Source organism: Rissa tridactyla, chromosome 1, assembly GCF_028500815.1.
Source record: "Rissa tridactyla isolate bRisTri1 chromosome 1, bRisTri1.patW.cur.20221130, whole genome shotgun sequence".
Lineage (NCBI taxonomy): Eukaryota > Metazoa > Chordata > Aves > Charadriiformes > Laridae > Rissa > Rissa tridactyla.
In genome coordinates, this window is record NC_071466.1 from 26,766,899 (window position 1) to 26,792,290 (window position 25,392).

The window sequence follows — 25,392 nt, forward strand, 5'->3', positions numbered from 1 at the left end:
TCTTCAGGGGTCTCGTCCAACCTCAACAATTCTGTGGTACTGTAATATGAAGATGAAGTAGTTTGTTAAAATAATTACCTGAAGAGCTTTACCTGTGCTTTCAAAGACATAGTATGAAATAGGTCTTTCCCGCCCCCCCCTCCCCCCCAGGTTATTTGAGCATTGTTTGATTTGTTTCAAGGATCATGTGCATTAATATTTTATAGATCTTAGAAGCAGTGTGGCATGGGTTATTGAATGTTATGGTGAGAGAGGCAGCATCTCTTGTCAATCATAGTTGTTTCAGGTCTCATGTGTGCCGTTCCTCAGCTGCATATCAAAAACTGTAAGTCATGAAAATTCTGCTTGCATTCGGTTTTGCAAATAAGCCGAATTTATGAGGTGATACTTCTTCAGGTTAATACTAGGTAGTTAATACATTTCCTGGAATAAGGGTGTTTTGTGTTGATCTACTAATTAGGATCGTGTCAAGGAGAAGGTGTGGATCTGGTTTCGGTAGGGGAAGATATTCCTTATCTGGAGCTCTAAGTACTGTTAGGTTGGAAGAGAAGGAGGAAAATGACCAGAACATGCTGTCAGCAAGGGATCTGTGTCTCTGTGCACTTTTGAACTAGAAATGCAAAACATTTATTTGAGGACATTGTGGGGGACACTCCTACTTGTACTCTGTTTTCTTCTTCCTGGCTAAATGCCTTGTTGAAATGTGACTATGGTCAACATGCATCTACTGTGTTAGAATACTTTTGGGATGTCTGCGTTTAGTGGTGTGATTTGAGATTCAAGTTAGTCAGGACCTGAGATTGTCGTTGTGAAACTCAGCTCTTAGACACTTGATGAAATTTAGTCTCTAGTTGAATAGGGATATAGGTAATCAGAGATGGAGCACCACAGGCTTTGGACAATCTTGTCGTCTTGCTTTCCTACATTCCAGGTTTCAAGCATGTCAAAGGAATTGACAGTTGCTAGCAATTCACTTTGAAATCAATTTCAAGCAATAAATAAACTAAACTTGCAGTGAGACACTCCACTTGAATCTGCTTTTTATTCTGCCTCAGTTTTTAAGAAAACCATCTATTTGACCATGATGAGTAGTATCCTGAGTTTGTTCGAAATTATAGCAATTTACTTTCATTTGCATCTCTTTAGTACCTTTAAGAAAAAGACTCCTTACAAAGAATCTTAGCAAAACTTTCTTATGCTAAATGGAACTGCTTTTACAAATGAGGAAGTCAGACAAATTGATTAGACAACTGCGTCAACAAGCAAAAATAAAAAAACCAACAAACACCACCCCAGAACCCTTTTTTATGATTATTTTTCCAATACAAACCAAAAAGTTTATGCACAGGGTGGTGTCAGTATAAAAGGTTTAATATAATGCTAGGTCTGTGCAAATTGCCCTTTGGGGTCTCTGTTCATTTTGTAAGCGTTTATTTGGGTTTCTTATGCACTAACAAGTTTGACTGTTGTTCAAAGATGGCATTCAAAGCATATGACAGTCATCTTCAAGTTTGATAGACATTTTCATCAGCTGTTGTCAATTTCTATGGTTCTAAGTGAAGCTTTGGTAACCCAAACTTTAACCTAAAGATAGAGTGGAATGCAGGTCTCCCATCTGATAGCACATTATGCTGTTGTTGAGTGAATTACTGGACTGAGCAGATTTGATTTTTTTTTTTAAATGGGATTTCTTTGCCTTGAAGCCAAGATAAATTGGCTTCACATCAAAGAGTGATCTTTTCAGTGATGTACAGGAATAGAATTGTCAGGCAGCAAATGTATACATTCTGTAAGAATGGACTCTCTTTATGTTCCTAAAGATTATTACCAATATAGTATTGTTTAATGTGAAAATCTACATAAATGTTTTTTTTCTTTTGCTGCAGAACTTTATCAAGTGTGAAAATGAGCTCCTATAATTTGAAAAAAGTCTGCTTTTTCTTTCAGCTTTTGCTGTAAGTGTAAATCCTGAAGGTGCAGAAGATGAGACTGAACTGCCAGTGCTGCAGGTAATAAATTTTAATTGCCAGAGCAGGAACATTTTACAGACATTATAAAATCATCCAGAAGAGACCTGAGCAGAAAGTGTAACATCTGTGACATTGATTATTTTGATCATTGACTTCAGTGGTACTAAATGTCATATGTCTTGCTGTTCTGCGTGGCATATAAGAGACTGTTAATGGGACACGAGCTGCATGTAGTGGTACTCTTCTAATATTACTAGGATCCTAATTTATCCTATGAATTCTTAGAATTACTAGAATAAACTTATACTTAGCACTTTTGATTTCTTTTTTACTCTGGGTTTTTCTGACTTATGTCGTCATTTGTATTAAGAGAGTTAGGTTTTTTGTGGGTTTGTTGTGGAACAAAATTATGATTTAGAAAATAATTTCTTTTCTTTTTTCCAGGATCAACTGAAGAATGCATTAAAAATTTGTAGTAAAAAAAATACTTGGCAATTTTGCATAACCTCTACAAGTTGGTAGTGTTATTGCTGTTGAAAATAGTTTTTGAGTATATTCAGAGACGGGTTTTCCTTTTTTCTTGGTTTTGTTAAATGTATAATATATTGAGAGGAAAATGGATCCCTCTTTGCTCAATTAGCATTATTACATATTGCTACCCAAGTCACAGCTCAAGTAAAGCTTGCATACGAAATTTCAAATTAACAGATTAGAAGAGCTAATGGTCACAGCTAGCCCTACCGCTAAACAGCACAGTGCGTTAGGTGTGTATGCATGTGAGTCCTTTAAAAGACTTCTGTCTACTAATTTTTTTATATATATATACACACACAGATATATATATATATATATTTGTAACAGGTGTTTGTGTATGTATAAAAGATTTAAGGGAAGAAAATTGAATAAAAGTACTGGAATGAATGAAGAGTTAGAATCTGTGGCTGCCATTTAGATCTAGTGATCTCACATCAAATGCAGCAGAAGTATGGTCAGAGATAAATGTATCTAAGTAATTTTTGGTTTTGATGATGGTCACTATATGTACAGTAATTTTCATAAATGCAAAAGATCCTTATTGCAAACTGCTGGCCTGCTGTGGTGTATCTAGGAGACTAGGTAATATTCTGTTTTTGATACTTCTCAGTTGCTGTTTGTCAAATTCCATTACTGTCTCAATCCAGCTGTTTAATGTTATCATTCTTACATAGGATATAATTTATGAAGGATTTCCTACTATTTTAGAGTTTCAAAACCTTCCCTGTGATGAAGTCAGAAGTGCCTCCTAGAACTGTTCAGGCCAAAATCCTTCCCCGCCCCCCACCTCTTTTTTAAAACGTTAACAGGAATGTAACAGGCAACAGTTTTTTTGTTTTGTGTTTTAAAAAAGGTAATTGTAAAATATGACTTGTTCATCACTCTGCATACCACAAAACACTTACTTTTTTTGTTTCCATAGCAAATTAATCTTCCCACATTGTTTATGATACAGGTTAACTTAGAATGTGGTATTACACTGTAAGATGGCAATACTGTGTATAGTCATCAAAATAACTTAGTCTTGTAAGATTTTTTTATTTTTTTTTTAAGCTTTAGACCCAGTCAGCAAAAAAGGGTCAAAGGCATGGATGCCATGCAGTCATTCTTGAAAGGCTTTTATGGGTGGCTACCAAGGAAGTTTGAGCTTATGCATTTCAGGGTAGAAGTCAGACCTGGACAGCGGGAGAGATCATCTGATGCAAGTAGGATTGCATCAGGATTAGATGGATATGCTTTTTATAAAAAAGGGTGGTGGGAGGAAAAAAACGTGTTTATAAATAGGAATTAAGTCACAAGGGTAGGAAGGCTATATACGAGCTTATTACTGAGGAGTGCCTTGTATGGCATTTCTATCTGAAGGTCTTAAAACATTTGATCCAAGATAAATTCTACAACATCCTTAAGCAATTAGTAAAGATGTCTTGATTTTACATGTGGAGAAACCAAAGGACTGAGATGCCGTTACCAGGGAGAAATTGTACAATAAATGAAGGCTCTGTTTTCCTTCCTACAATTTTTGTAGGAAGCACAGTGCTATTTCTCCAGTCCTGCCTCTCTACCAGTCAGCAGTTCTTAAACAGCACTTTTCCACCCAGCCTCTGTTACTTAGAAGCAATTGAATATTCCCCTAAGATATTTTTGTGTGTGTGTCTTGGCTTCCTGGTTAATGATGCAAATGCAACGTCACTGTCATCTGTTCCTCAACACTCCATTAAAATTCCATCACAAATGTATGTGATACCTGAGTAAATCACAGTGAAGTCATGTTATGTACAACAACCTCTTAATATTTGTTTGTCTTGATATAAATTGCTTTTGAATCTTCCTTTAGGAATTGTGTTTCAATAGATGCTTGGTAGTGGATCAAATAAGTAAGAGTATGTTAGGTTGGGGTTTTTTTTACACACTGACTGGGTGTGGTTGTATTATAGAGTTCCATATTCCAAACTTTGCTTAGGAGACACATCTTTTTTAAAAAAAACAAGACATTGTTAGTATTAACTTAAAGAGCTCTAGTATAAATTGTCATGGAAAAGCATTGCCTCTCTTTTTTTTTCTTTTTATTCTTTCACTGTATTGTCTAAGTAATAGTATACAAACATGCGGAATATCTATTTCAGTTCTCAATGATGAAAATCTTTTTACTTTTGTTTTTTTTTATTAGTTCTTAAATTAAAACCTCTGTGTATGCATTTACAATCTGATGAATGCTTTGACTCCCCGTGTCTCTCTATAGAAATATTTTGAGTTCTTGTGTGTATCCTTATTTTGCTTTTTCTCCTTTCTTCTAGAAGTCTGGAAAAAGTGGAACAATTAGTAAAACAAACAGAGGTAAGCACTGTATAGTCTGTATTTGTTTTCACTTGTGGCTGCCTTTTTAGTATGAATAAAATACGGTTATGCTTTGAAAAGTGACTGTGTAAATAGTGCCTAAAGGCCCAACAGCATTGTTAGTTAATTGCTGATTCCCAAATACTTTGTATGTTTTTTCTTTGCTCATGTAGTCGCATCAAAGAGAAGCTTCTCGGTCTTTGTATTTGCAATTCTTGTAGTTAAGTTATTTTCTGAAAATACGCACTTGCACTATGAAACTGATGCATTGCTTTTTGTATTATGCAGTATTTTAAAACCAAATTTCACGATATTTAGTAGCAGGTCTTGTAAAAATTTAACATGAAACTACACTTTACCATTCTGCTAGGCTTTCATGGTACTTGTAATAACTAGGGTTATTATAAATTACTTGTAATAACTTGTAATAACTTTGTAATATCTGGAAACAAGTATTTAAGAAACATGTCAAACATTAATAGGATACCGAGTGATAAAATTTTTACTGGACATGTGAGATAAATAGAGAATAAAAATTCTGCAAGCTTCTGCCTTTTCTGAAAACAAGTCTGATGTCCTTCCAGCAAAAAGTTTACAGATCTGAGATAAGGATTTGCACTGTGACCTAGTGCTGCCTCTCCTGTACTATAGTAGTTCGGTTCTTAACGCAACTTGGACTGTTGCAGTACTTCTCACTCTTCTAAAGCACGAGTGCTTGGGGCTGCTTGTTCTAAAAAGAGCCAGTTTGACCATGCTTCTGTTGCAGTCGTTTCTGAGTAGTTGTGAGTTCATTCTGACATCTTAGCAGGCTTTTAGTGGAGTTGCTGAACAGAACTCTGAACTGTGCTGAGAAGATCTGGTTTTTGTTTGTTTGTTGGCTTTTTTTGGACTTAGTTGCAAGCTCTATCCCTAATACAGATGACCACTTTTGTGGAAAATAATGAAGTTCCTTGTCCCATTTATCTCCCATTTTACCATTGAAAAGTCAGGACCTGTCTATAGAAGCTTTATGACTCTGTTTCCCTGTTCACCCATCTTCATCTGGTGAGAAAGTATGTTTTCTCTTTGTGTTCTTTTCTCTCTTTCTGTGCAATCTCATAACGCAGCCAGGTGCTAGTTGCTGCTTTTATCATTCCCAGCAGACCTGCTGTTTCTCACTTCATAAAACACCCAGGGAGGCATTGAGAGACATTTTTCTTTTTTTTTTTTTTTTTTTTGCTTTTGACAGCACTCAGTTTTCGTAAGTTTTAATGTAATGTCATTGCTTAGGAGAGGTGTATTTAGGAACGTTACAGTGATACATTAGTGATGTAACTACCGTCTGTTATCTATTGTTTGTTTCAGTAGGAGATCACTTTAAAGCAGACAAAGGAAAGTATTTTGTGCAGCAGGTTGCAAAATTTTGAAACTTGGTGCCACAGGAGGCTGTGGAAGCAGACCATACCAGCAGTTTCAAGAGGAGACAAGTCCATAAATGTATGGTAAAATAAGCAGGCAGCAATGTATCTTCTGGCATTTCCTAATACAGTAGTTGTGGATGCTGTTAGAGTATGAGGAGCACTGGAGAAAGTGAAGATCTGGTGTCCCTAAATAGTGTTTCCCTATTGCTACTGTTAAAGACAATGCACTGGGCTAGATGGACCTGATGTAATACATCATTTCTTATGTTCTCTAGCTTTTTTTAAATGAGATTCTGCCTCTCCTTAAGAAAGAAATTTTTTTTAAAGTCTCTCTTAACCCATTTCTGTGGGTAAAATCAGGGAAGGACTTGAAACAGAGAATGAAGTTCTTAGTGGTTCTTAGTTCCTGTGATTTTTTTCATTCTTCTTTTTCAAACTGTTATACAAGGAAATTTTTTCTCCTTTATAAATAAGCTGAACCTTTGCACCAAGGAAGAAAGTTACCATCTGTAGTTTTGCTTTCAGAGTTTTAAGAGATCTTTTTAAGTGTCCTTAGCCAAGCCTTTGAAGACAGGTATCAAATCTTCATATCCCAATCACTGGGAAGACCAGTGTAATACAGAGAAGACCAAACTTCACATTGTGATGTTTGCTTTGTCTCCCCAGAATGTGATGCGACCCTCTGGATTGGCCGGTGTGCAAAGAGTTTCATGCATTAGTCCAAAAGACAAAGCGTGCAAAGAGTTTCATGTTATAGTCCAGTCAAAAGATCAGTCATGAGACTTACCAATGTCGGCTCATCATTGCCACGCCATGGCAAAAAGTCTTGCCCTGCATGTGGATGTAGAGCTACTCTATTGGTGGGTATATTTGTCCCCAAATGGTAGGCCATATTGCTTTTCGAATATTTGAATAGCAAAAGGAAATCTCTTCTTGAAGGGGAGCACTGGCTATTTCAGGCCAGTGTACAATGCTTTTGCCTTCTTTGGAAACTCAAGGAAGCCTTGAGCTTCGGAGTGTGAGTTTTATAGCTTCCTCCTACAGTCTGTGGAAAGAGAGGGGCGTTTCCAGAGGGTGACTGAGATCCAAAGTAGGTTGAGTCATTCTCTCTGGAGATATTACTCTCACCATAAGATTATCTACTAGCTTTTGGCTGTGGGATGAGGTTGTATTTCGTTAGGGGTTTTTATTTTTTCCCCCTTTTTTTTTTTTTTAACGTGTGTTAAATGAGAGAAGAATGAAGTAGTCTTAAGGCTTTTTTTTTTTTCCTTGGATTAGATTCTTGCAAATATGGTGATGTTATACTTCCTCTGATCTGCAAATACCTGCAATATTCTGAAAGGATCAAAAGTATTTTTCACAGTTATGTCCTTTTACTATCCTGCGTGGCCTAGTTCTGTATTTTATTTAGGCTCTCTAGGAGTTAGGGAGGGAAGTTTGGGCGGAAAGGTGAGAACAACAACATGCAAGGTTTACCTAACTTTTTTCTGTAGTATCAGAGCAAATGAGTAGACGATGAACCTTTTTGTTTGGTTAAGTGTTAGGACACATCATAAGTTCTGAAGTGATAAGCAACATACTTTATGTATTACAAAACTATGAAAGGGTGTGCAGTTCGTGGAACAACTGGATACTATTTCTAATTTCAAGAGGTGAACAAGTGTACTAAAAATGTGGTGCATTTGGAATTAATTTAAAGGGTTTTTTGGATGTTACTGGGGGAAGTAGTTTTCTAAAATTCAGGAAATAAAAATATCAGAAGTATTCAAACTGTGTTGAGAGAGAGTGTTTGAAGTTAGGATGGCTTTTAGTTCTCTTGCTGCAGGCCATAAATAGATAAATGAATCATTACAATGCTTATTGCATATATGATAAATAAATAACCGCACACACACAGATGAGATTGTGTCTCTATACCTATGTATCTATCTATATGCATACACTGCCTTTAATTCAGAAAGATCCCAATAACTTTATATAATAAGCGCATTTAGAAATTATTGTTCTTAGCGTGAGAAAAGACTTGTGTCTGCTTTTAACTGTGGAAGCTTTATACTAAGCTACAATAATCTGTTCAAAATATAAGGACTAAGAGATCCTGATCTGGAGTTTCAGATTGATTTTAGAGCTGTCATAAAAGGAGGGGAAGGCCTCCAGAATATGCAAGTGGCCTGACTTTTTTTTAAACCCAAATTGGAAGCTGAGTTTTCTGACCTACACAGTAGAGTCTCTGGTTTGTCAGTTAAAACAGCGGTTTAGTTTTTGTCTGTTAGGTAACTGGGAAGCTCAGGAGCTGTTTTCACTCTTACCTGTTTCTAGAACAAAATAGAAAAGGGGGAAAACCCACCTCAGAATATACTTGCAGCCTGGAAATTAAGAGATTGACTTGGAATGCCAAAGATCTACATTCAGGTCCAAACTACCTTACAGATGAGAATTTGGGTTTCTTGCATCCTGAGTGAATGCTTTATCCTCTGGCTAGCAGAGGAAGGCTAGCAGGCAACACCATCATCTTATGCTCTTCTAGGAGCTGCTTTCTTTTTTTTTTTTTTTTTTTTTTTTTTCCCCCTGAAATGTTTGTTGTAATTTTTCCAGTAGGTTTGACTTGACTAAAACAGCCTTTTGTGATGAATAAACCTGGGGGGGGGGCGGGCGGGGAGGGGAGAAAAAGGAAATGGTACGGGTAGTTTATTCGTCCTAGTCATTATACTGCAATGCTTATCTTCCAAATAGCAGTATTTCCCCATTGCCATATTTTGAAGTGATTTAGTAGTAATTCCAAAGGAGATGTATGTCACATAGGGTCATCATATACTTGCTAAAACACACATTGCTGTTAATGGCTTATTGAAAGTTAATTAAGGCTCCATTCTGTTTTGCAATGAAACGTGGTTGTGGTAAGACTCAGGAAGTTCAACATACCTGTTTCCCAATTTTTAATTATTTGTTTTCTGTGAACTTGCAGTATCTTTCCAATCAATGGGCATTTGAGATTGTTGAAGATATTTTCCAGATATGGAAATTTCTTAGGGAAGTACAGTATATCAGTAGCTTTTTTGGATATTAAACTTCCAAAAGACTCTATTCTTTGTCTTGTTTGGTTGATTACTTCTCAACTTGAGAAACAATTTAGGTGTTTAAAATTATATATACTTTCTCTTGACATTTAAATACACTGAATATTTCTTTTGATGAACTATTTTAAAGTGTCTATAGGAGAGAAAACTATTGCCGTTGGGTTAGAGCAGTAACACCAAAGTAGTTATTAGATTACTCCTAGAAAGTATTCTATTGTGGGATATCACAGCTGTTGTTAAACATACCGTAAGTGAAACTGAGTGTAACTCAGATGTGTGCATATCTGTAAATGTACTGATAGTAAAACAGTAATTATATAAAGCAATATAGTTTTTTGCTTTTTATCTTTGGGGGTGTTTTCAGTATTATGCTTGTAGATTTAGCCCTTTGACTCTCACTAGCACCGTTGAATGTAATTTTAATTTTTGCACTAATTTTAATTTTTGCACAGGAAATCTAGTAAATTTCTTGCTAGATAGAGTTTTTCTTGGTGAATAAGCTAACAAATTGTGAGAAAAGAGTATCTGTGGAAAAGTAGAAAAACATTTAACTGCAGCTCTGAGCTGTCATAGGTCTAAATTAACAAGTAACTGTTCAGAGGAAAAAAGGAATGTAATCGATGATCAGGTCTTGGACATGACAATCTTCTCATAATCTTAGCAAAAATATTTGGGGTTAATGCTTTTTTTGTTGCCACTGTTTTTCTTGTGATCCTTCTTCAAGTGCTCAGTTTCTCTTTTTCTTTGAGACTGCTACTTTCCATCTTTGGACATTTATTCTCCATCTTTGTTCCACTGTTCTTCACTCATTCTACACTATCTGTGAAGTTAGCATTTTTAACCTAGAGGTCAAGATCTTAATGTGAAACTGGTGTCTTTTAGGTTGTCTTGACCTACGATGCAATAATATACATTTTAAAAATAAATATTGGATGAAGTAAAACTTGCATTTATATTGAAGTGAAACTCCAGATTAAAAGTGTTGAAATACTCTGCTGCCTAACCAGAAGTTTCACATCCTTCCTCTAGGGTGCTCTGTCCTTGGGATGTTTGTCTTCACACAGATGTTTCTTGTAGTAAAAGCTGGCAGCTTTCAGTCAGCCGTGACTCTGGATTTTCTCTACTGAACTTTCATCCTGGACTGTCCTCAATTTGACGTCTCCTGTATCTCATTCAAAGTTTGTTTTCGATGGAATACTAGTAACTTTTCTTGGAAAGCTTTCCTAAAGTGTTGATATCTTTAACTTCTCTGTCAGCTTTCATAGTGTTGCGAATGATGGTGATCTTGAAATTCTGCTTTTCTGAAATTTGACTCCATCTTTTTTGTTACTTATATAATTTTTTTGGTGTGCACTTTGTTCCTTCTGCACATTTTTTAACATTCTGTACAGATCCCATGGGTCTTTATCTTTTATTTCTTTCTTTTTGGTGCTGTCTTGGAGTGATGTCATCTGTAAGCATTAACTCAGCAGCCTTTTCCGTGCTGTCTCTTCCTTGAATTAACTAGAATCTTATGCCTGATGTGACTGTCAGAATTTAAATGCAGTTCTCAATCCCTGCCCACCCTCCCCACAAGTTGTCTACTTATCTCCTTGAACACTGAACATCATTACTTTTTTGTTCCTTAGGCAGTAATTGGTCAGTCACTTAATTGTACCTCTTAATGAATTTCCTCATCTGCACACTTCCTGCATTGTATCTATAAAGTTCAGCTTTTTCTGGCAAACCAAACAGAAATTGCAATATTATGTCTCCTCGTTTTATACATTGCTACTTACTTATGGTTTTGGGTGGATTAGACAGCATAGGTTAAACTTGTTAAGAATTTTATGTCCTCTTCCTTTCACTTTCTTATCCTCTGTTGTGTTCTGCTTCTGAACAGGATCATATCTGCCAGTTTTGCTTAGCTTTCAAAGTGCTGAGAGATTATCTACTGTCATCAAGAAAACTTGGCTGTCTTCTTCAGATTCTCCATGGTATCAGCCTTCATCACTGATTTCTGTCAATAAATGTTTGCAAAGCTGCTTCAGTGTTTTCTTTTAAATTTCTCACACTCTCCTCTCCTGTTGAAAGTTCTTGAATGTGGTGCCTTTAAACACTGTGAGCACACAGTTGAGCTGTTGGTGCTGTCCTGTCAGACAAAAGTAGTACCTTATTGTTCTCTCCTGTCTCTCTCCATCTGATGTTTCTTTCTGGGTAGGGTTTTAAACTCTTTATTGAGGAAGCATCTTTTCCATTTCGTGTTCACCCACTGCCCAGTGAGGGGAGATGCTGATCTAAGACTAATACCTTTTAACTTTGGTAATAAGGAGCGCTGGTGTATTCCAGAAAAAGGAGCTTTGTGAATGTGGTTACTGTTAACTGGGGGCATAAGTTTCTTCATTGCTGCAGATCTCCTAGTCACGTCATACTTTTTATGTGTTAATCCTTAAAGGAACTCATTTGGATGTTTTTGTCAGTTAAATAATGCCTTTTTATTATTTCATGAAATGTTTGTATAGCTAAAGAAACAGCTTGCTATGTCATAAATTCCCCCCTCACCTGGGTTCTCAGTAGCTTTGGAGAAAAACTAAAAATAACTTATTTTGTCTTTAAATCTTCTTATTTTCTGGTTCACAGAATTAAAAGAAATTGTATTTATCATCCAGAGCCAAAGTAATTCCTTTCATGCCAAGAGAGCAGAAGATCTAAAAAGAGAGATTTTAAAACAGGCTGCAGATCTTGGAAAGGTATGTTTAGATAATATAGATTGCACCTTGTTATGTATGTTTTTTACTGCATTTACTAAAAATATCATTTTCTATCGTGCTTTTTTGGATCCTTTTTATTCTTTTTATTAATTGCCTTCTGTGTGCTTACAAAAGAACTGTTTCAGTGGGTGTTTACTGACTGCATGCCGTGATGCATCACCAAATAATTTTAATTTGAACTATCTACATTTTGTATAATAACTGTTTTTGTTTGGATGGCATTTGATGTAAAAATGATAACAATAAAGACCTGTAGTGTACCTTTAAGAAAAAATCAGATGCTTTCTTTATGAAGTGAAAAACGTAATCATTTAAGCAATAATTTTTAGGCGAGTACTTTATTTTCTTAGAGCCAATGCTGTGATGTAGATTTTGTGAGAATTTCATTGCACAACGGTAGCATTGTGGCAGTAGAGCAGCAGTGTATATGGACATTAAAATCCTAACACAGGATTTCCTACTTGCTACAGCAATAGTCTTCCACACTTGTCTTGCCCACATCGATATTCGTTCCCTCCCTGGTGCAGTACCTTCCCTAACTGCTCCTTGTTCCTCTGCCACCCCATTGTAGCCCGAGCACTCTGCCGCTCACCTGCTGGTGGGCCCTGCTGGCCTGGGAGCTGCATGTTGTACGAGTCTGATTTTGACTTAACACTCTAATATGAAATTTTACTTGTAAAGCTTTAGCCTAGAGAGAAGAGGTTTTTAAGAGGCTTACATTGAAAGTTTACATTAAGTAAACATAAACAATCCTTTATTTTCTTTCTCTTTAAGGAAAATAAGAACAAAGTAAGAGGCATACATCCCCCGATATGAAATACCTTGCTCTGAGGTTATTTGACCTATTTTTCAATTCCCGGTTCTTTGTTGTAAATTGTCTTATATGTCTCCGCCTTGGAGTGCCTAAATCAGGTTCCTGGATGTTTTAGGCTTCATTTATCCAAGCTTATCAAACCTGTTGTAGTTAAATCCATTCTAAGTGCAATTTTTAATCCTTTAATGAAATCAGTCATGTGAACAGCCCTTGTTCTGCAGAGTTCTGCTCTTTCAGAGTCTTATTTGGGATTGGGGCAAGTGTGCAGATACAATATGTGCAGAGAGGATTACGGCTTCAGTTGTTAAAACCAAGGATTTTAATTGAGTTCTGTAATTGATGTTGCAGAATATGAATGATGAAAAGATCAATAAATGGAAGTATAAATAGTTTCAGTGAGGCAGGAATACAGGCATGTTTTATAGGAGAGGTGAAATCTTTTTAGTAATCAGAGTTGTATCTGTGAGGACTTCTGCCTTGAGCAAAGTGAACTGGATTTTAAAAAACTTTATTGTCTAATTAAGGAGTTTCCTTTTATGGGAACACTGAAATGGTGATGCTTTTCCAATATGAAGAGGTCCCTGTTAAACAGCATTCATGGCATATTAGGGAAGCGGTGATGGAAATACATCACACCAAAAATGTCATATCTGAAATCTGGAAAAAGCGGAAGGCCATCAATGTACAGGAAAAAAATGAGCATAGCAAGCATGTACTTGACACGTCTTGATTGTTTTGTCAACCCACAATTACACTGTAGGCCGCTGTGAGGCATGACACAATAATACTAATTATTGAGAAGAGACAGAAGATCTCTAGGTGAACCTGCTCTGGCAGGGGGGTTGGACTAGATGATCTCTAGAGGTCCCTTCCAACCCCTACCATTCTGTGATTAAATTCTGCACATCAACATTTGAATTTACATTTTTCATTAAACAGAATACATAATGCAATTATTACTTTCAAGCAAAGGAAGTTAAATCCTTGTGTTTTATAGGACAGCTGCAGTATGGAAACAAAGGACTGAATCATCAGGTTCACTTGCCTGTTGCCAGAGAACCAAATGATAGATGTGTAGTCCATAAGGATTCATTAGTTATTATTTTCTGCTGGTTTAAAATGAGAAAGTTAGAATATCTGCATTGCTTTAAAATGGATTAAATCACTCACATTCATATTTAATTTACATTAATCTTTACAAGTAATCTATTTATTTTCTTTCACTGTGTACTTAAAACATTGTTTTCATGTGAAACTAATCTGTGATTCCAGTCACCAGTAGATGTCGTCATTGAGTTCATGCTTAAAAGCACATTTAATAGCAATTTATTGAATATTAATCAAAACTCTTACTTTATATTAAACAACTCTTACTTTATATTAAACAGTGTCTAGAACATATCAATAAAGAAAATAACTTAAGAGGTTTTAGCAGTGTTCTTAATTTTCTGCAGTTTCTGTGTTTAAGAAGTTCTGTAAACTACGCTTTCCTAAGAAAACACCAGATAAGAATAAGGAAGCTGTCAGACTGTGAAATGATAATATTTGGGACTGTTCCCTTTCTAGCTTCTTAAAAAATTGAAAACCAGAATTACTCTTTTGGCTATTACATTTAAGACTAGAAACCAGGTAAAATATGTTTTTTCAAAAATGGTAGATTTTGTCTGAAATACTGGTTTAGATGCAGTTAATGCTATTTAATTGCCTGGAGTGGTGACATTGTTTTGAAGACAAAGGTCTGTGTATGAAAGCTGGTCTAGTAGAGTAAATGCCCCTCCCCCTCTTTTTTTTTTCTCCTTGTGAGGGTTCTGATATTGAACACCCTGAGCCAATTCATTATGTTCAAAAAAAGTTATTTTCCTGAAAAACCTAGAGATTAAATGGTGTCCTATGTATGTTAGCCAGAAGAAATATAGCAAATTAGTAGTATTCATTATGGAGTTTAAAAAAAAAAACCAAACCACCACAAACCAATCATAGAATCATTTAGGTTGGAAAAGGCCCTTAAGATCATCAAGTCCAACCACTGCCAAATCCACCACTAAAGCATGTCACTAATCACATCTACACATCTTTTAAATACGTCCGGGGATGGTGGCTCAACCACTTCCCTGGGCAGCCTGTTCCAGTGCTTGGTAACCCTTTCGGTGAAGAGTAAGATCTTAAGACTGATACCATGGAGTATTGGAAAATGAAAATGAGTATCACATACTTCTATATGAATAATAGATTATGTGAAGTATGACCTCTGTTTTATAGAAGTGTCGCAACTATAATTTGCAGTATTTTTCCTCTTGGGCTTACTTTGTTTTCAGCAAAATCCTATATTTTGTACCATCTTATAAAAATGAAATTTCACAGATTTAAACTATCCCTATATATGAAGGGGAATATTGCTCCTTTGTGAGTTTGAGGACTATTACTGTAGTGATTATTAACATCAGTTTAAAAGAAACAAGTGCAGTCAAAAGTATGTAACCGTACATAGAAAACCTCTATATTATGTTGCTTGAGTAAATACTTGCTTTAGTTAACATCTTCATGAAATTTTCTAAATATTGTTTCTTTGCCAATCTCTCGATTTCCAGTTTGGCTAACGTGAAAATAGGGGACAAATGTTAGGAGCGCCCTATCGTTGTATTCTTGTTTATTTAAAACAATTTTGCAAAATCCTGTTTCCTGAAGCACAGCAGGAACAAAAATGATCAGAAGCCCAGCTGTCCTATACCACTGGTGTGTGCCTCAGAAGGTCAGTCTCTTTGTTGTGTTACAGGATCCTGCTTACAGAAGGGTCTATTTTTCTGGTTCCAACACACACTGAGTGTAACTCAGTATTGTAGCTGCTGCATCTATAAGGTTGAAAAGACTCTTGGTGCCCGTCTCAGCTTTATTATGTCATTAGAGTCATGGCCACAATATCTGTTGCCAAAGTGTCAGTTGTTGTTGAGTATGGCATATGTGCCTTAAAGATCTGTTATTTTTAATTGCGTGGGCTGTATTGACGGCAGCATTGCACTATTTCAATAATATGGAAGATTTCTTTGTTGAAAGTGTCAGAGAGGGGGTAAAAGTGTAATTAGTTTGCTTGAATTTTAATGTAAGCCATCACCATATTCCTGTCTGAAATGATCTGTCTCCAAATTGTTCCTGCTCATGTTTTGGCCATCTGTGAGAGACTACTTTCAGGGAATTTGTAGACTCTGTCTTTTTTTTTTTTTTTTTTTTTTTCCTTCTCAATATGCCAGTGGGACATGCATTCCTTTTGTGGGTGAATTGATGTTTTTGGAAGCTCTTCCTAGCTCTGCTTCCACATCTGATTCCAGACGGAATCTGGAATCTGGAGTGAAGCCAGCTGAAGTTCTCTTGTCCAAAAGCCTCCTTAAATATTCCTCTGTTGTTGTTTGATACTATTCGCACAATGAATTCTGACATCTATATCTCACCTGAAAGAAACTTTGAAATACTGTCAGGCTGTGATGGAAACAACACTGAAAATCTCTCTGGATTTTTCTTGGTCTGTAGTAGTAGTTGCCTAATTTTATTCCTTGTTAGAAATATTCCACAAATGAACAGGCATACGTTCCTCTTCCAGATCTACAACAAGCTGTATAGCTAAAATTTCCCTACAGTTCTGAGTCTTGGAGTAGGTTTGAACTGTTCTGCGTTTTACCCTTACTGTAAAGCTCACGGGCACGTTAATAATGCTGTGGTTATAAAATCTAGCAGAAGGATTTCTCATTCACTGCAACAGAGTTGTTTAAACTGATCTGTATATTTAGACTTAATTTGCTGGAGCTCCTTCAAAATTAATATGATAAATAAAGGCAATCCATAATATATCTGTTGCTTCAAATTCCAGATTTCTTGCTTGAATTCTAGATTCTAGTCTGAAAACCCTGTTTCCTCCTCTCTGTCCTATAATGGCTTCCCACACCATGGAAGCTGCTTCCAGCTGAGACTAATCAGATGATTCATTTTTGGATCTTGCAGTTTTAACAAGGTTTAACTGATTATATTTAAGTGAAGTGTTGGGCTACATTCTGTCCTGCCCCTCCATCTCCATGTCTACAACAGTTCGTCTTACGGCTAGGTTTTCCATAATAACAAGATCAACCCCATATTTTTAATTAGAACAGGAATGTTTTATACGTAACTTTAAATTACTGTATTTCCCAGTGTTATTAGATTTAGTAGCTTCTTTTTTGTTTTTTTTTTTTTAAACATTAGTGTGCAGTCTGTTTCCTTCCTAGCAACAGCTTGCTTTTCTTCTGCAAGGATTTATTCATGTCAAATAAATCCTGCAGCCTCATGAAGTGTGCTTGTCGCCTTAGTTCTTAAAATACTTATTCCTTAACATGTAAGAGTTTATCCTGCCAGGCAGTGGACAGTTTTTGTTCCCTTTATTTATGAAAAACAAGGCTCTCTGACATACCTTCTCCATTAGCTTTCCACCTTTTTCCCCTCTGTGTAGAGCAAAGCTTAGATGCCAGTCTATACCAGAGCTGTTGGGGAAGATACTGTCGTGTCATCTGTGATATTAATCTTGTATGCCACTCTACTTGGCCCAGGTCTTTCTAGTCTTTGATCAGTGGGACTCTCTTTCCACAGCAAAATGATGAATCTGGCATATGACTGGCAGTAGACTGCTTGAAGGTAGCTTGCTGAGATGACAAGTCCTGCGCTTCTCTGTGGTGAGGGCAGAGACACTGGTGGGGTACCTGGGACATCTGGCACTCTTACTTTCTCAAAGAAGTCAAGTCCCTGCAGGGGGGTCCTCACAGACTCAAAAAATGAGAGTAATTAGGGAACACGGTACTGCAGTGAAAGAGAGGGAGGAAGAAGTTCCAGCCCTTATCGGTGGCCTCCTGAAACCACACAAATCCTTGTCCAGAAGTTTTGAGTATCGTATTACCCAGTATGTGTTGCTCTTGTGATGCTTTTTTCTGTCTGTATTGCTTGAGTCAGATGATAGTATCGGTAAGTACTAAAAGCCCTGCATCATCTCTGGTTTATTAATAGAAAATTATAGAAACAAGTTTAGGAGTTTTTTGTCCTTTTCTTCCCCCTGCCCACCTTTAGTCAATGTTTTCCATTTAGAGAACGAACACCTAAATATTGCCACACTAGTTGACTTCTCTCCTAAACTTGCGTACTTGCACCTTGCATAAATTGATTTTTTTGTTTTGTTTAAAGGAAAACAAATTAGTTGGATTAATTTGGTATTTTGGACCTGCCCTCATTTTCATGTTCCTGTATAAAGTTTAGTTGGACCTTCATTTTTATCCAACCTTTTTTCTCTCCTCCCTTCCCTCCGTTTTGCCTGACTTCTTTTTGTAACAACAACCAAAACTTTCATATTTATACCTATCTTCAAAATCTGTCCATAAAACTTCACTTCTATTGTGTGGGTAGAGCTTGCAGTATAAAAATCTTGTCTTACAAGTGTGTGCATTAACTGTTCAGTGTATGAAGTTCATCTTTCCCCTTCCTTATCTATATTAACATGTGCATTTGTTTTCTGCTGTATTACTTATTCTGCTTATATATGTTGTCTGATGTCAGCATGTTTTTTGGTCATTTTCTTTCCTGAGTACATAGTTGTCTTCATAATGCTTAATTTCTTTCAGGATTTGCATTTTAAAATGCAGCTGCTCAACTTGGGGCCTCAATATTTGGGTGCTCAAATTCTGAAATGCTTCTAAACTCTGATCTGTTGAAGGGTGAGGTGCTTCCAAGTTCTGAAAATCAAGCCTTTTGAAAGTGTTTCAGGAAAAGTGTACAAAATTCCTATTTAGTTTGGAATATGTGTTTCAGAGTTGTCTTGAATCTTTTCTCTTCAAGGTCATCTTGCAGGACTTCACAAACCTGACTGAATTCTGTTTTATCTCTGCTTTCCTCTGGCTGTTCTCTTGGCTTTTTGAATTGTTTGATCTCTGACTTTCCAATATGCCCTTGCTTCTCATTCTGCAAAGGTACCAGAATCCTTTGGACAATTACTAGGCTCTATTATCAGCAAAACTGAGGTCTAGCCCGTTAACTAGTTCATGATTGAAACTGTAAAACGTACCTACATGGTAATGCTAGAAGATGAATATGATCATCTTCCCATAATAGATATTCAGTAGATTTGAAAGAATTTGTAGAAGCTGGATAATACTGCACTAATAAGATCTTTTAACAGTTTTAGTAGTGACAAATGGGCTTCTCTCAGCCCTGCCTTACACGTCATACACTGTTTATAGCTGCTTTTCCCAGTCAAATATTTGATAACTATTGGCTTTTGTATGCATCAAAACTGTGCCTGTCACTGTACAGAGATGACTTCTCATGTCAGGACAAAAATATATGTGAAATTGGCAAGTTTAAAGTGCTTTAGGCAAAGGTGCTTCTCCACCTTTTCTGCAGCAATCTCTGCATACATCATAGGATGTGAATGAAACCATTTTGCTAAGGTATAGCTTTATTAGTAAAGAATGAATAAGAGATTGATCTAAAGTTTCTTCTTCCACTGTGACTGCTGTCGGCTATGGTGAAGTTGCTCAGTCATCTTTGAATAGAGTGCCATATTAGCTGCTCTCAAGTATATGAGACTAGAATTACTAAATGAAAATTAACCCTCAAAATCAGTATTTGTTGACAGTTTTCTTCGATTCTTGTAAGTTCTCCTGAGCATCTATACTAGTATTTGAAATACATTTACCAAATTTCGTGCCTTGTGGAAGCTTCTTTCTGTTCTCCTGTTCCTGTTCATTCTCTTCTTCCTTTCTTCTTCCTAAGTTAGAAAATGTATTGTAGGTTTACTCGGTAAGAGACTACTGGGGTGAAGGGATCTGCTGCCCCATGTATCACATTGTTAGCTAGGGAGATAGAATCATAGAATGGTTCGAGCTGGAAAAGACCTTAAAGATCATTTAGTTCCAACCCCCTGCCATGGGCAGGGACACCTCCCACTAGACCAGGCTGCTCAAAGCCCCATCCAGCCTGGCCTTGAACACTTCCAGGGATGGGGCATCCACAGCTTCTCTGGGCAACCTGTTCCAGTGTCTCACCACCCTCACAGTAAAGAATTTATTCCTAATATCTAATCTAAATATCCCCTCTTTCAGTTTTAAACCATTACCCCTTGTCCTGTTGCTACCCTGCCTGATAAAGAGTCCCTCTCCAACTTTTCTGTAGGCAAATGACTGCTTCAAACTCGCTGTTAATGAAAGATGCTCCAGACTTATTTGTCTGTGAATATAAAAATCTTCTAAGAAATGGAAATACTTAAAACTTTCAGTGAGGTTAGGAATTTCTGTAGATATTGCAGTAAGAAGTTGAAAGTTGGTGAGCATATGCTTTTTCCATAAACTAAAGGGAGAGAAAAGCAGAAGACAGCAGTAAATCATCCTCCATTTGTGTGTACAACACATGGAATTTGCAAACCATTCAACATTAGAATAGACTTTATAGATTTTGAAGGGACAATTTGCTAATAATAAAAGTACCAGCAGAACTGCATAAATTCTGCATTTGAGTATCGTATTACCCAGTATGTGTTGCATTAAAAACTGCATTAACTTCATTGTTTGAAGTGTTTTTGTATGCTAGTTCTGATTGAGAATGGATTTTAGTATTGTGGCTGATAATGTGTAAAGTGAGGTTTTTACTTAAAAGCAAAATCTATCTTTAACGGCCATTCTAAAGAAAGAATCCAGCTCAGATCAGTTGGCAACATAATTATTGTGGTTCACCATTAATACTTACTTTCATGAATAATAGCTGTGTACTGGTATATCTCATGTCTGTCTTCCGTGTAATTGCTTTTATTTATAATTCTTGCAAACTGTATTCCTGCCTGGTTTTTATCCACATAAGTGATAAGAAAATGAATGGCACTTTAGTGCAATTTCTTATTATCATTATATGCATCTCTGGTAGCATTTTTTATAATAAATATAAAATCTTTTCCAGATTTTTCCACGTGTTTTTTGTCTTGTTACAAAATGAGACTTACTTGGGGATGCTGGTGATCATTAGCTCTTAAAAGGAAGACAGGGGATATCTAGGGGGAAGACTGGGGATTCTGTGGGAGGAAAAAGAAAATGCAGAATAAATTGGTGAGAACTCTTTCATTGATTAAGTTTCTTCCTCCAAAGGTACACTTTTTAATTAGCACGTTCAAATACTTGTCTCAGTTTTTAGAATTGAGATTGCGTCTCAAATTAAATTTAGACTGACTTAAAATCCATGTAATTATTTTATTATTATTTTATTAAATGCCAGTTAACTGAAACTGTAGCAGATGTGCCATACTCACTTGGAACAGCTGGACTAATGTTTGGACTGTTCTACATTAGTTGGTGCAGCAGGAGCAAATACGTAGCGCCGTGCAGTTGTTTCTGAGGAGCTGGCGCTGGTGTTAGGTGACTTTTCAAAGGGTTTTTCTTTGGACTAGTTCTGGCTTGGTTCTGTGAACTGGAGGTCCATTAGCAGTTGCAGCACATCTTCTAGTTTAGCTTCACCCCAAAGGAATACAATTTGTGCACTCTGTGATGCAAGACAATGCGGTGAGGGGGAAAAAATGCACAAAAATGGACTAACTTAGACTGAATATATGAGGCAGTGTTAGGAAGCCGTAGGAGCTGCTTTTGGTCTACGTCTCAATCTTGCAGTTAGGTTTAAACTTTATTTAGTAAGTGTGTCTTTTTTTTTTTCCCTAAGTATTAAGATTTATGATAATAATTTTGAAATGGATCAATACCTCTGAATGTTGTTCACATCTCAGTAATTACAAGAATGAAATTAGTTTTTTTATATTGTTCAGTTTGAAAAGTCAGTACTTGACAACTCTATGAGCAAGCGCTAATCGAACACTCCAGGCTGCATTTTGGTCTTTGAAACATGTAGCCCAGTCTAGATTAAAATAGATGAAATTAGAAGTATTTTAAGTTCTTTGACTAATTGGGGGGCATAATTCATTTGTTGATAGATGTATATTTTGAATTTTTTTTTCTTTTTTTAATTTAGTAGCTTCTCGAGTCTTATGTCCTGGTCATCTGAATTAAGATCTATTCAGGTTTTCATCTACAAGATAGAAGGCAGCTGTATTGATTTTGACACATTTTCTGCCCCTGATCATGAAAAACATAGGCACTCTTATAAATTCTGTGTATAACTGTTCTTCAGTTTGCTGCAGGACAATTGTTTGTACTGGTAGTTGAGGAAAATCTTGTGGTGTCACTTGAACACAATATAAACCAAATTAATGCCGATTACTACTGACCACAAGTGAATTATTTCTGGATCACAAAAACCTTACTGGACCTTTTACTGATTTTTCTAATTGTGAGAGCTCTAAGCAGAGTGTTAGCAATTGGCAACACTGTAATATGCATGGTGAAATTTACTCTGACTGTTGTTGAAGAGCAACCCAGTAAAATAACAAAATCGGTGGCATCTTTCCCACATGAAAAAGTTACATCAATAATTATAGGGTTTTGAGACAGAAAAGGATTGTAGTGGAAAGCTTTCTTTTTGATGATGAAATAGTTAATTGCATAATGATTAAGATTCCAACTGACTGCCTAAAAAGTCCTTTCAGATACAAATACTTATTGTAGCTGTTTTCCCAGGCAAGGAGTTGGTGGATCTGGCGTGCAAGCACTCAGGTGTCGGTGCTTCGGTTATGCATTCATCTGTATTTTCTGGCAGCTAAGTTGTGTTCTGAGGATTTCAATATAATGTACAGTAGGAAAAAGGAATAAAATTACTTCCTCTATGTTAACTCTTCCCTTTTTTTTTTTTCTTATCTGAAGTTATAGTCAGGAACACTTCAAATCACTTTCTTAAGTTGCAGTTATTACCTCCATATGATTGGGTAAATGCTTCCGTCTTTTCTTTAATGTAAGATCATTTGACGACAGACTGACACACAGCATCTTGCTCTTGATTTATGAAGTCAGGGTACTGCTATGGCCTTCATAATATATTATGAAAACTTGGTTCTTTTTTAAAATGATAACCTGAGTAGATTTTAAAATGTTAACCTGATAATCTGAGTAAAACAGAAGTAGAGACTCTCTCTAATGGAAAATAGTAGATTATACTTTATTACTTTAGGTTTCCTGAGAAGCAAAAGACAAAATGCCTGTTTTTTGGGTATTATGCTTTGTTAGCAACATGGGTTTTTTTAAAACCTTACTGTGGCCTTTCAATAATTAAAGGAGGCTTGTAAGAAAGATGGGGACAGACATTTTAGTAGGGTCTGTTGTGATGGGACAAGGAGCAATGATTTTAAACTAAATCGTGCACATGCTGTTTCGCTCCCCAAAGCTGTCATCAGGTACTTTTTGCCTTTTTTCTGTCTTTCTACAGAAAGTAGAATAAATAAAATTAATAGGGTAGCCCAGTTCCACTGGGTTCAGAGTGAAAATACGTAAAATGAGAAAGGAAAAGCAAGAGATCCTCCTGTATTTTTTGGAAGAAGCTATTTTACCTGCATAGTGTTTTTTAAGCATCTCCTTTATTAAATCAAAATTGATGCATTGTTAGAGATGAGTGGAGGGAAAGGTATATACAAGATACGTATTTTCATGTTTAAGAGGACATTGGGTAGAGAAAGAGAGCAGGCTTATGAGAACGTCAAAAAGGAAAGATACCTTGCAAAGTATCAGATTAGCTCAAAAAAGATCTGTATAAAGGAAAGACTTGTTGGGTTTTTTTGTTAAAGCGGAGATACCTGAGTATATGGTACAGCTACTTATATTATGTAATTTACTTCATACCTTTTGCATGGGAAAATGTTATTTGTATCTAAAATGAATACAACTTCAGGCTTTAATGTGATATAGACACTGAATATATTATTATTAATTACTTTTATCTCTGTCTGTCTCCTCTTGTACATGAAACACATGGCCCCATACAAATACTAGCATAACTGCAGGGTTTGTGTGCTTATAAAAACAACATAAAGACAGAGGTTTGCCCTTTTATCTTCCTATCTGCAATCCCCTAAGCAAACATTTTTATGGTTTTACCATGAAGTGGTTACATTTCATTGAAATACCAGGTGTTGATCATACTGTTACTAAGATTTGGCCCTTCCGATAAAAACCTCTCGACTTCTCTGGTTTTGCAATAAATTGAAACTAACCAGAAACACATTTAATAGACTGGCTAGAACTAGAACCATATATCAGAACTACAGATGTTTTAGATGCAAGTGAATATCCAAATCAGAGCCTTGGCATTCTTTCTTTCTAATTTGTGTCCTTCACAATAGTGTAAACATTTTTAAAACGAGCAGATTGTTATGTTTTGATAGGGTTAATGCACTCCTGAGAGACACAGTTATTCTTTAGAATGGTAGAAACGTTTGCTTTAGTGGATGAAATTTGGAGGTTTTGTGTATTTCTACGTGCTATGCTTACCTGCCCTTAAAAAGGATTTGAAGTAAACTTGACGGAGTCAGCAAGCGGTATGAGCTTTATCTTACAGCTTTTCTTAGACAATAAGTTATTTTTGTTTTTAAATGTAAAAATTCCATTTTTATGTTAATGGAATTGGCTTATATTCTTGACATGCGTTCATCAAACAAAAATGTTTGGCATATGTGTGGTGTAAATGGAAAGGAATTAGGCCCTCGAGAGGTCAAGATGGTTTATCTTAGGAGCTGCCAGATGTGCTAGCCTGAGGGAGGCCAGGCTGCTGCAGCTCCCTCTCCCCAGGTCCAGCCAGTAGCGAGGCTGAGCATGTGTTCCCAATAGGCGCATGTATGTGTGTGCGCGCAGTACATGGACATAGGCCACGAAGATGATCCGAGGGCTGGAGCACCTCTGCTATGAAGACAGGCTGAGAGAGTTGGGGTTGTTCAGCCTGGAGAAGAGAAGGCTCCGGAGAGACCTTAGAGAGGCCTTTCAATACCTAAAGGGGGGTCTACAGGAAAGCTGGGGAGGGACTCTTTGTCAGGGAGTGTAACAATAGGACAAGGGCCAATGATTTTAAACAGAAAGAGAGGATATTTAGATTAGATACTAGGAAGGAAAACCTTACTGTGAGGGTGGTGAGACACTGGAACAGGTTGCCCAGAGAAGCTGTGGATGCCCCTCCCTGGAAGCGTTCAAGGCCAGGCTGGATGGGGCTTTGAGCAGCCTGGTCTAGTGGGAGGTGTCCCTGCCCATGGCAGGGGGGTTGGAACTGGACGATCTTTAAGGTCCCTTCCAACCCAAACCATCTTGTGATTGTATGATTCTATTCTATGATATACGTGGTCATCCATGTAGATCACAGACAGAAGCCACAGCACTGTCACAAACACAAACTGCACCAGTGGCCTGAGCACATTTCACCTCTCTGGCTGATCAGGATGAAAGCCTGTTTGTGGAATATATGTACATAAATATCCATACCTACAATATGGATGCTTCCAGTCGCTGGTCTTTGACATTCAGTCTATGCAGTCACTGGCCCTCATGTTTGCAGCCTCCGCAGTTGCCAGCATGCGAGGCTGGCTCTGTGGCTCGCAGCTCC

General features: G+C 36.8%; 1 protein-coding gene across 4 annotated transcripts in view; it reads left to right on the forward strand.

Moving 5' to 3' along the window:
- The window catches only part of B3GLCT (beta 3-glucosyltransferase), a 68,364-nt gene that overhangs the window by 7,780 nt on the left and 35,192 nt on the right, over window positions 1-25,392 (forward strand). For 3 of the 4 annotated variants that reach the window (XR_008469107.1, XR_008469108.1, XM_054219363.1), the window contains exons 2-4: window positions 1,948-2,009; window positions 4,799-4,838; window positions 11,935-12,044. Coding sequence is in view for 1 of the 4 variants with exons in the window: in XM_054219363.1 (XP_054075338.1) it covers window positions 1,948-2,009; window positions 4,799-4,838; window positions 11,935-12,044 (212 nt within the window). In the remaining 3 variants the exon portion in view is untranslated. The remainder of the gene's footprint in view (window positions 1-1,947; window positions 2,010-4,798; window positions 4,839-11,934; window positions 12,045-25,392) is intronic. The other variant, XR_008469112.1, reaches the window with a different exon arrangement.